At 36.8% G+C, this 12,142-nt stretch overlaps 1 protein-coding gene across 4 annotated transcripts in view; it reads right to left on the bottom strand.

Moving 5' to 3' along the window:
* The window catches only part of UGGT2 (UDP-glucose glycoprotein glucosyltransferase 2), a 252,929-nt gene that overhangs the window by 70,279 nt on the left and 170,508 nt on the right, over positions 1 to 12,142 (bottom strand). For all 4 annotated transcript variants that reach the window (XM_063792284.1, XM_001139906.6, XM_016925458.4 and 1 more), the window contains exons 28-29: positions 6,426 to 6,584; positions 6,002 to 6,087 (exon numbers count right to left, since the gene is read on the bottom strand). In XM_063792284.1, coding sequence (XP_063648354.1) covers positions 6,002 to 6,087; positions 6,426 to 6,584 — 245 coding nt within the window. The remainder of the gene's footprint in view (positions 1 to 6,001; positions 6,088 to 6,425; positions 6,585 to 12,142) is intronic.

Consider the following 12,142-nt stretch of genomic DNA (forward strand, 5'->3'; position numbering starts at 1 on the left):
GCATAGTCATCCATTCTCAATACCCTCACAATATGCAGATTGCCCCTCAGAGAGATAAAGCATATAAAAATGTTCAGAAAAGGGATTGTGTGAGATGAAGGCAGAAGAGTTTCCTTACAGAGAGCTGTTGTCAGATTGTGAGTCTCCACCACTACACCCTGTGAGGACGGAAGGGAAGAGTATTGCCTTCTCATTCTAAACTCAGTAAGGTAGACACTTTAAGGAGAAGACACTTTGCAACACATATTCTGAAGTTGGGATGCACAGAGGACTCATGTCTGGGAAAGTTAGAAGTGTACATGGAGCAGGATTGGATATTTGAGGATTGATTTATTGCTCTAATCGAGGAGTCAGGAGAGTGCTTACTGCCTCTGCAACTGCTCTGAACTAGAGTTTGTTGGGCAACTGATGTCTAGGTATTTCCACAGATCAGATGCAGCCAAGAAGGAGAGCAATTTGGTTTTATTGTTACCACTGGGTAGTCATGTGTCCTGCCAATATGGCAACCAGGAGGTATGAGGAGACCACACCAACAGAACCAGGGAACTAAAGGAGAGTGAAGTACAGCAATAGAGAACTTTTAAGAGTCCACAGAGAGTGAGTTTTAACTACTGCAGAGCCAGCAAAGTTACGGTGGACCAACTCGAGTACCTGCGGAGAAAGAACGGAAAGCCTTGTTTGACATCTCTGTCCTTCCTCCTATAAAAAACATGGGAGAAACAGTTCAGTCTCAAAGGTACCGAACTAAAATTGATTACAAGTGTTACTTTGACAGAAAAGATTTTTCTAAAGATTTCAAATGAGAAGTCTAGCACAATAATTTGGCATTAAAGGTGCATAAATAAAGTATCTAATATTCTCTACAATTAATTAGGAAAATCTGAGCAGCATTTGTCTAATTTTGGTAGAACTAAAAAGAAATAAAGGAGAATAATTTTGAGACTTTTTGTATTCAAGGTAAGTAACAGCCAATACTGAGTATACACAAATAATCTGCAGTTAATGACTACAAAAAGATTGACAGACACAGAAAGTACACATTGTGGGCATTATGCCTCAAAAGTGGAAAGCCACATTTTAAAAAATCAAATAATTTAGTCATGGCTTTAAAATCTGAACTTAGAAACTCATATCAATATTATTTTAGCTTAGATTTTTAGCAGGTTTCAGGAATATTTTTCCTAATTATAAAGGTAATATCAATTAGAATTAAAACATAAATTAGGATAAACAATATCAGTTTTTGTTATATTTTATATCGACCTCGTTAGACTTTTTATTACACAGTAACATGTAATTTTTTTCCATTTTGGATAGCTAGTGACATTAATCGTATGTGGAATTAAATTATGACTAAGTATATGGTTTTATTGTTTATAAGTAATACAAACAAATTTGTAAGTTATTTCTACTGCCAAAAGTTGTCTGTGAAAGAGAAAAAACAATTTTCACTAATATGTTAGTGGTACTTCAAATATAACATCAAGAACATCTTTATGAACTGTGTATGATAGAAAATAACAGTAAAGAAGATAAAATAGAATCTAAATCATGTATAGTTTTAGTTTTACATAATACATGTGCTATTGTATAACTGTATTTGTAAAAGAAGGAATAAGTGGAGAGGAAATGGACATTTACTCAATATTCTACAATGATTTTTCCCATTTAGTCCTTAGCAAAACCCCACAAGGGAGGTAGGATTATTCCCTTTTGTAATGAGGAAATAAAGACTACAAATAGCAAAGAAACTTACACAAGATCATACAGATAGTTGGTGGTACAGAAGGGATTTGACTCACAATTCATATACAGGGCTTTCCCTTTGCAAAACATAATGGTGAAACGGTAGTGGCAGATATAGAAATGCTGAGTTCCTGGCAAAGCAGTTTGCACAAAATTTAAAAAGCTGAAACAAAGCATGAATGCTTCTTAAAATTATATCTTGAAACCATGGCTTTTATAAGGGTCAATATAAATGTTACAGCCTATTTTGCTTATTTTCTATACTACCATAGCACTCTTTTATAGCACTTAGAACATATAATAGTCACTCATTTTCTTGACTATCTTTTCTACTGGAATGAGTTTTGGGAGGGTAGGAACTGTGTATTTGTAATGGGAATGACACAGCAAGGTAGCATAGGTTGCAGCATAGGCATTAGAACATACCCAAATGGGTCCAGCTGGTAGCCAAAGATAAGAACTTAGAGGTACCCTTCCTGCCTAGCAAACTGGGCTTCTGTTGTCCTGCCTTCCCTTCAAACAGACCAAAAGTGACCCATGCTTTATTCCCTTATATATACCGCTAGTTGCATGCATGCTCTCTCTTTCTCTCTGCCTGACTCCTCTTCATTCTTGCCTGATGTGACCTAGAGATGGAGCCCTTCCTCTCCAGGATTTGTAAGTGATAAATCTTTGAACTTATTTCTTATTGTGGTGGTGTATTAAATTTGCACCCCCCATTGGAAGAGCCAGGGACTATCCCAGACCGGGTTTTCTCAGGGATGCTGGGGAGAACACAATGTTGGGTTCCCAGTGTCACCACGATGGTCAGGCAAACATAAACTGGACATGGGTCAGAAAAGAGCCACACGGACATCTGTCAGTATAAACAAGTTTCCTGTGTGAGGGAAACTGGGTCTGGGGTCAGACAACTATGAATTAGACCATCCACCAGGTAAACAAAGTATCCCATGAAAGGCACACAGTAAACATTCACATCCAGTTGCCTTTCATTCCTCATTAGGGCAAGGTCACTAGCCACTCCAGTACTGGAACTCAATTTGGCTGGGGATTCTCAAAACAGCATTGTTCAACCGCTTATCTCCAATACTTGTCCTTATTTTTGTCTGCTTATTCCACCTCACCAAGTGATTTCTGTCACTACAGCTTGTATTATCTAGTGTTTTGTAACTTATAAAAGGAGACATGCAGTAGTACAGCAACCCCCACTTATCCACAGGGTATAGGTTCAAAGACATACAGTGGATGTATGAAACCATGGATAGTACCGAACCCTAAATGTATGTTTTTCCTATACATACATGTCTATGATAAGGTTTAATTTAAAGTTAGGCACAATACTCTTGCCTTTTGTGGTCATTATTAAGTAAAACGAGGGTTACCTGAATATAAGCACTGTGATCCCATGACAGTTGATCTCATAACTGAGAATGCTACTAAGTGACTCATGGGCAGACACCTGACAAAGGAATGATTTTCCAGGTGGAACAGAGCAGGATGGTGTGAGAGGTCATCACACTACTCAGCAGTGCATAATTTAAAATGTAGGATTTGTTTATTTCTGGAATTTCCTACTTAATATTTTTGGACTGTGGTTAACTATGGGCGACTGAAACCACAGAAAGCAAATTCTTCTTCTCCCCTTTTCTCCCCTTCCTCCCCATCCCCTTCCTTCTCCTCCTCCTTCTTATTTTGAGACAGGGTCTCACTCTGTTGCCCAGCCTGGAGTGCAGTGGCATGATCATGGCTCACTGCAGTTGCCACCTCATGGGCTCAACTGATCCTCCCACCTCAGCCTCCCAAGTAACTAGGACTACAGGCGTGAGCTACTGTGCCTGGCTACTTTTTTGATTTTACATAGAGGTAGGTCTTGCTATATTGCCCAGGCTGGTATCAAACTCCTGGGCTCAAGCAGTCCTCCCACCTTGGCCTCCCAAAGTGCTAGGATTACATGTGTGAACTACCATGCCTAGCCTAAGTGTAAATTTAAAGTTTCTAGGAACTGTCCAATTGTTCAAAAGTGGTTGTACCATTCTAGATACCCAATGGAAGTGAAAAACAGCTCCTGTTACTCCATATCCTCACCAACACTTGATATCGTCATTCTTTTTATAAAGTTAGTCATTTTAATAGATATGTGGCATATCTCGTGGTTTTAATGTAGATTTTCTTAATGACTAACAATGTTAAATACATTCTGTACTTATCCATATATCTTCTTTGGTAGAGTGTCTGTTCAAGTCTTTTGCACATTTTTTTAATCTGGTTATTTGTTCTCATATTGAGTTCTGATAGTCTTTATATATTCTGTATATAAATTCTTTGTCAGATATATGCTTTGCAAAGATTTTCTCCCAGTCTGTGGATTGTCTTTTCATTCTCTTTTTCAGTCATTTACATAAACCCTTTTAGTGTGAATATTAACGCATTCTGCAATACAAATGATGTTTAATAAAGGGCTTTCTCAGATCCTGCTGGGATATACGTCATAATATATGATATGTGTACTGTATTAACTTTCCAAACGAAAAACTTCTAAATTCTAAAACACATATGGCCCTAAGAGTTTTAGATGGGAGATGTGCATGTCTACCCTCTTCCTGGAATGTTCCATCTGTGGTATGACTAGTAACTTCCTATTAATTCTTCAATTCTCTTGAGGTACTATATCATCTCTAATGTCAATGCTGACTTCCTCCTACCCACCTCTACCACAGAACTAAGCATCCCTGGCTCTGTGTGCATAAGCCATTAAGCACATTTATTAACTGACACTATGAGCTAGGCACAGTATAAAGGGGAAAGAGTGGTGAAAAAAAGATACAGTAACCCCTACTCCTATATTATCTTTGTTGAGCACAATGTGTGGTATAATAAAAGGTGCTCAGTAAGTATTTATTGAAAGCAATGAAATCTACAGATATTTATTAAAGGTATAAAAAAGACTTTATCAAGAGTTGGCAAACTATGGCCAGTAAACCAAATCAGGTTTATGGTCTATTTTTTTAATAGCCCTAAGCTAAAAATGATTTTTACACTTTAAAATAATTGTTAAAAAATAATTTTGACAAAGATCACATGTGCTCTCAAATGAACATTAAATACTTTTGGCTCCTTACCAAAAAAGTGTGATAACTCCTGCTTTCTACTATGGCTCACTAATGAACAGGAAAATTTTTGTGCAAAAAAAAATTCCAAATTGAATATAACCCAGGGATAATGGTGTTGTTATATAAGATATAATGTATACCATATTGTCATTAAATGATCAAAATATCAATTATGCTGGTACAGTGAAAAGTCTAAGAGCCTGAATTTGTGGGGGCTGGCCTGGCATTGAGGCTGGGCAATAGCCTGGGGCTTCTGGGGTAGGCCTGGTGGTGGGGTAGGCCTGGTGGTTGGACAGGCTTGGAAACTGAATCTACCAGGCAGATTTGGAGCTTGGGGCTACAGGGTCTGGCAGCTCAGTCTTCTAGTACCAGCATTAAGTTGGGGCTGTGAGGCCTACCTGGCTTTGGGTTTTACTGGGGTGAGCATGGTTTTGGGGTCCAAGGCAAAGTCTGCTGCTCACTTCCCTCTCCTTCCCCCAAGGGGGTATCTCTCCCGCTGTGCTGTATCAGGTTGAGGAAGGAGTAATGCATGTAATGTAAATTATCCTACACTCTTCAATGTGTCTTTCTTATTTCTGTGCTACATTGCAGTGCTCTAACAGCTCACCTCGTTCCTTAGTTTTTATTAAGGTAGTTTCATGTGTGGAGTGGATAGTTGTTCAAATTGATGTTTCTGCATGGGTATGAGCACCGGAATGTCCTATTTTGCCCTCTTGCTGATGTTCAGACCTAACTCAGTCATCTTTTTTTTTTTTTTTTTTTTTTTGAGACAGAGTCTTGCTCTCTGTCCCGGGCTGGAGTGCAGTGGTGCAGTCTCTGCTCACTGCAACCTCCACCTCCCGAAGATTCAAGCAATTCTTGGGCCTCAGCCTCCTGAATAGCTGAAGTTACAGGTGTGCGCCACCATGTCTGGCAAATTTTTGTATTTTTAGTACAGACGGGGTTTTGCCATGTTGGCCAGGCAGGTCTTGAACTCCTGGCCTCGTGATCTGCCTGCCTTGGCCTACCAAAGTGTTGGGATTACAGGCTTGAGCCACTGCACCAGGCCAATCTTAACATTTTAATTGTTGTTTTGATTATCTTGGTTGTATTGCACTAAAAACATATTTATGTGTAAAAATTTAAAAGCAGCCTGCATAACTCACCCAACTATTTGATAAATATCTTCAGATTTTCCTTGGTGCAACCTCAGTATCCAAGCACCTGGGTTTGCTTTTAATTGAAAATACCCCTTTTAAGATGAGAAAAAAATAATCATTGAGTAATATGACTAAAAACCATCGAATTGCTCATGAATACACGAATGATCTATGAAAGTATTTATTAACTGTAGAATGAATAAATTCTATAAATCAATTCCAAGTAAAGAGATTTTACAATAACCTGTTAAAAATTATTAAAGTATGATTTTCCCCATTTTTGTTTTCTTTATCTTATTCAAAGTTTCAATTTTGTTTTCTGCAAACTGTTCAGCAACAGCAGAATAAAGATTATTTCATTTTACTCTTAGGAAAACAGAGAATTTCACCAAAACATCAAATTAAATATCATCAATTAAGTAATACTTACATGATTGGCCATCACTATTGTATCAACCACAACAGGTTTATTTTTTGTGCCTAGTGTGAACTGCAGACCCCGAGGAGGCTGTTCTGTCACTTTATCAAAGCATTGTCCTTCCAGCAGTAAGTATTCTAGTTCATATTCTGCTGTAACAGTTTTCTCAGTCTGTGGAGGAAGTATGTCATTGTTTTTGGTGTTATGTAAAACTCATAATACAAAATTTTGAAATAAATAAATGTGATTATTTTAATATTGGCCAATGTATTTTGGTGGCTAACTTTAAGTCTTTATTTTACACATGAGTGAATTCATGAGTTGAACTGATTTCTTCAAGACAAAAAGCTTATGATAAACTTTTTCTTTTTCATGACATCAGCTTTACCTGAACCTCATGGTATATGCACCAATATAACCAAGCGGGAAAGACGTGAACATGAGATTTAGATGGAAAATTCCTTAAAGAATCTGCTTCAGTTTGCTGTTGTCCTGAAGCTCCCACTTCAGACTTGGCAAGGAAGCTAACTTACTATCTATTGGCTTTCTTGTAATTAAAAAAATTAATGTCTATAATCAACTAATTATAAATTGATCATATATTTTTAAAGTTAATTTTAAAAAATAAAAATTAATTTTCCACTTCCAAAGTGGAAAGAAGAAAAAACAGAACGCACCTCAACAGAATAAACACTGATATAAACATCAACACACTGATTTCTATTTCTTGTCTTCATAAATTTTTTTGTAAGAAAGTAACCTGCCTTTTCATTAAACATGGTTTTCTAAGAACATGTCTCTGTCTCTATAAACATCATTTTAAATGGCTGGACATTCCAGTTGTTTCTGGATTTTTCTCTATTGCAAATGTTATAATAAATATTTTCAAGATAAAGCTTTTTCTCTACTTCATATGAATAGCATAACTAAACATGAAAATAAATCAAACAGTGATTTTCACAGACAGAATTCTGTTGAGATTAAAGACAGCAATGTTACCTATATCTAATCTTATTTCACCATATTAGGTTTTCAACACTATTGTTTAGTGTGTTTAGGATATAGACTATTTGGATATATTCTGTATTGTATAGTTGTTTTCCTTGACTGCAATTATCTCAGAAATAATTACATTTGTTTACAGCATTTCTTTCTTGATTCTTGTTATTTTACTGGTTTTAAGAACAAAAAATAAGTAACTTCTTTGAAGACAGTATTTATTTAAAAAACTTTAGTTGAATTCTGAATTAGTTGTTGAATTACTATTCTAGCGATGAACTTTATATAATTTATTAACCTATATCCAGAGTCTTTATAGCAATTTACTTGACTGGAAAGATTTTCATGGGATAGTCTCAGAATAATATGAGAATGTTAAAAATTAGAAAAAGATTGTAGAGATCATGTAGTTCAACACCCTCACTTTACAGACAAGGAAGCAATACACCAAAGTGACTGTAAAGTAAAGCTTAATTATTTTATTATGAATTAGATACTAGGGAAGAGTCTAAATACACTTACCCAGTTTGTGAATAACAGTATCTTCTTAATTTATATTAATGTGAAAATTTCTCTTGTTCCTATATATTTATATAACAGACTTCAATTCTGTTGACTTATTCAAACCACAACATACAAACATAGCCAATTCCTTTTCCAAAGAGTTCTAGTGAATATTTTAAGTTTTCATAGAGGTGATTTAAGTTAAATTAGTTCCTATTTTCAAAGCTCATTTATTTATTTATTTGTTTGTTTGTTTGAGACAGGGTCTCACTCTGTTGCCCAGGCTGGAGTACAGTGGCACGATCTCGGCTCACTGCAACATCCGCCTCCCGGGCTTAAGCGATTCTCCCACCTCAGTCTCCTGAGTAGCTAGGATTACAGGCATAGGCCACCACTCTGAGCTAATTTTTTGTACTTTTAGTAGAGACGAGGTTTCACCATGTGGGCCAGGCTGGTCTCAAACTCCTGACTTCAAGTGATCCGCCCATCTTGGCCTCCCAAAGTGCTTAGATTATAGGTGTGAGCCACTGTGCCTGGCCACAAAGCTCATTTTTAGCAAAAATATGAAAGTTAGTGATCTTTTTTGATGCTTATGTTTCCATCTTCCCTTTATATTTTTATTTTGTTTTAAATATTAATTGTTGATACCAGACATAAATTTAATACCTTTCAAATATAACCTTGAGAATGTATTAATTTTTTTTATTATACTTTAAATTCTGGGGTACATGTGGAGAATGCGCAGGTTTGTTACATAGGTACACACATGCCGTGGTGGTTTGCTGCACCCATCAACCTGCCATCTACATTAGGTATTTCTCCTAATGCTATCCCTTCCTCTAGCCCTCCGGCCCCGTGACAGGCCCTGGTGTGTGATGTTCCTTTCCCTGTGTCCATGGAACATATTAATTTTTCTAATAGGATATTAATTGTATTGTTCTTCTGTGGCTGAATAGCTAAGTGTCTTCCTTTAAGAAAAGGCTAAGTTTAATTATAAAGATCAACATTTGGGTTTGTTAACAATTGTCTGTAAATATGTTAATCTAGTATTTCTGTTGCTATTGAATGTGATTTTGTGTAACTACAGACACATTTTCCCAAGTTATTAATAGCAAAGCTATAACACATATCTTGATCTGTAATCTAAACTCTGACAAGCTATCTGATAGTGGAGATGGATAAATGATAGTACATCTTTTTCTTGCATCTTATCTCAAGGCAGGTGAAGGCTGAACTTAATGACTTTAGTGCAATCTGAACTTTAAGAAACTATTCAGGACTCTGGGCAAAAATCCAAGAAAAAGTTAAAGGAATTAGTTTTAGATAATTTGGTGGTTTGAGGCACATAAGGTACGGTAGTCTTCCTTTATCTGTGGTTTCTCTTTGTACAGTTTGTTACCCTCAGTCAACCATGGTCCAAAAATACGTGGAAAATTCCAGAAATAAACCATTCATAAGTTTTAAACTGTGCACTGTTCTGAGTATTGTAATAAAATCTCGCATGACAGTGCTTGTGTTCAAGGAACCCTTATTTCACTTAGTGACCTCAAAGCACAAGAGTAGAGGATGATGACCTACTTTTATAATTGTTCTATTTATTATTAGTTACTAAGGTTAATCTCTACTGTGCTTAATTAATTTATGAATTAACTCTTATCATAGGTAGGTATGTATATAAAAAAACAAAACATGGCCGAGTGCAGTGGCTCATGCCTGTAATCCCAGCACTTTGGGAGGCCGAGGTGGGTGGATCACAAGGTCAGGAGATCAAGACCATCCTGGCTAAGACGGTGAAACCCCGTCTCTACTAAAAATACAAAGAATCAGCCGGGCGTGGTGGCGGGTGCCTGCAGTCCCAGCTACTCGGGGGGCTGGGACAGGAGAATGGCATGAACCCGGGAGGCGGAGCTTGCAGTGAGCCAGAGCTTGCAATGAGCCGAGATCGCACCACTGCACTCCAGTCTGGGCAACAGAGCAAGACTCCATGTCAAAACAAAACAAAACAATGTATATAAGGTTAGGTACTATGTGTGGTTTCAGGTATCCACTGAGTGGGTGGGGGTATCTTAGAACAAATCCCTTGTGGATTAAGGGAGACTTCTAAAGTACAAGTCTTCTGATATATAAATTTTCAAGTTTGTTAAGGTTTTGTTTAAATTTCTAAGTTTTGCAGAAGAGACAGAACTCTTCGCTGAAAATGTGACCTTTTCCCAAATTTTATAAGTGTTTGATGGTTTGAGATATAAATTTCATATATTATGCACTGAGAGAATAAACTGAGCCTAAGATGAACAGTGTTCATCTAATTCATAATATAGTATTATTTAGGATCTATAGCATACCTCTGGCAATCAAACAGAAATTCTTTCACAATTATATTTGTAATGAATATATCAATAAATAAAACTGATATCAAAATTATTTATGTTTCAGAGGGATTAATGCATTTTTCTGTGAATTCACTTTAACAGAGCCACATCCTATTCCTGTTAGCAATCTTTTATTTATTGCATCTTCTCTTGCCTTTTATGGCAATACCTGGAACAGTGTGAAAATGGTGTAACCACCATTGTTATTCCAGGTATTTTGACATCTTTCATATATATGCTGTGATAAAATATAATTAGAGAGCCTTTGGATGCAGTTCTAACAATAAGCGCTGAGAAGAGCAACACATCTGAACTCCAGGTAAAAGTAACTGTCTCACTTTTAGCTTTTTTTTTTTTTTAGACAGAATCTCGCTCCGTCACCCAGGATGGAGTGCCATGGCACAATCTTGGCTCACTGCAACCTCTACCTCCCAGATTCAAGCAATTATCCTGCCTCAGCCTCCTGAGTAGCTGGTATTACAGGCACGTGTCACCATGCCCAGCTAATTTTTCTATTTTTAGTAGAGATGGGGTTTCACCATGTTGGTCAGGCTGGCCTCAAACTCCTGACCTCATGATCCACCCACTTTGGCCTCGCAAAGTGCTGGAATTACAGGCGTGAGCCACCATGCCCGGCCTAGCTTTCTGAATCATTTTTGTCACCTTTAATTATGAAATTAATGCTGGTTGTACAATAATGTCAATGTAGTGACAATCATGTGAACAAAGTCCTGCCAAGGGAGAATTTTCCCAGATCAAGTTTCTTCCAGGTGTTTGTACAGTGTTTGGGAATTAGGTGTAACCAGGAATATTTGCACAAGTTAGTATATGGTGGTAAATCTCTCATTGTTATCTCATTTTTGCCAGAGTGTATGTACTTTTCCCCTTTATCTAAAAATCCTTTCTACTATACCAAATGCCTTTGTTATTTTTCCAGGATGGTTGCAGAATATTTTAAGTTTGTACAGCACACAATGAAAAAGATGAGCCTGAGGGGTAGTTAACTTTTACAGATGCTAGAATTTATAATCTCCTTTTGTTTATTCACCTAAACTATGAAGACACAGGAAATTTTCCTTCATCCTAGTCTTCTAACTTCAGAGTTAGAGCTAGTGTTCATCTGAACAACTTCTAAAAAGATGCTATTAGATTTGACACTCACTACAAAAAAAAGTTTTAGTTAATCTCCATCAGCTGTTGAATAGCTGCTGAAATTTTCACCAGCAGACTCAATTTAAAATCTTTCTTAAGCTGTACTAATTCCTCCCACTACAAACACTTCACACTTTTGGATAGCATGTTTAAAAGTTACCTTATTGAGTATATTGCCGCACTCTCTTCATGAAGAATTCCAGACTCTATTAAGAGATCTGACTGATCATGGAAAAAACAGCGATTTTTTTTTTCACTTCTTGTAAGATTCATTTGTTAAGTTTTTCTCATTAATGCTATTAGTTTGCTGCCTTTTCTCTAAATTTGAAGGACTGATATTAGAAGATGGTTATGACTGAGTTTTAGGTTCTTTTTGAGGTGGGTCCAGTTGGGAGTGATGGGGAGTATGTTACAGAAAAGTGATTTAGGATCCCACAGAATCCACACACGAGCGGATCAAAATAAACTTTCCTAGAAGGAAAATCTTTAGGCAAAAGATAATGCATAAGAAGCATGAGAAATAAACATTATAAACAATCTTAACCAAATTATTACAGGTAAATGTTTATGCTTCAGTCAAGGCAATGGCTATATTCTACAGGAGGTATCAGACACAAAGAGCTGGAAATAGGTCAGAGGGAGGACAATAAGGAGAAGGAAGTAAGGACAATAAGGAGAAGGAAGTATTTTTTCCTCATTTTCTGG

Source organism: Pan troglodytes, chromosome 14, assembly GCF_028858775.2.
Source record: "Pan troglodytes isolate AG18354 chromosome 14, NHGRI_mPanTro3-v2.0_pri, whole genome shotgun sequence".
NCBI lineage: Eukaryota > Metazoa > Chordata > Mammalia > Primates > Hominidae > Pan > Pan troglodytes.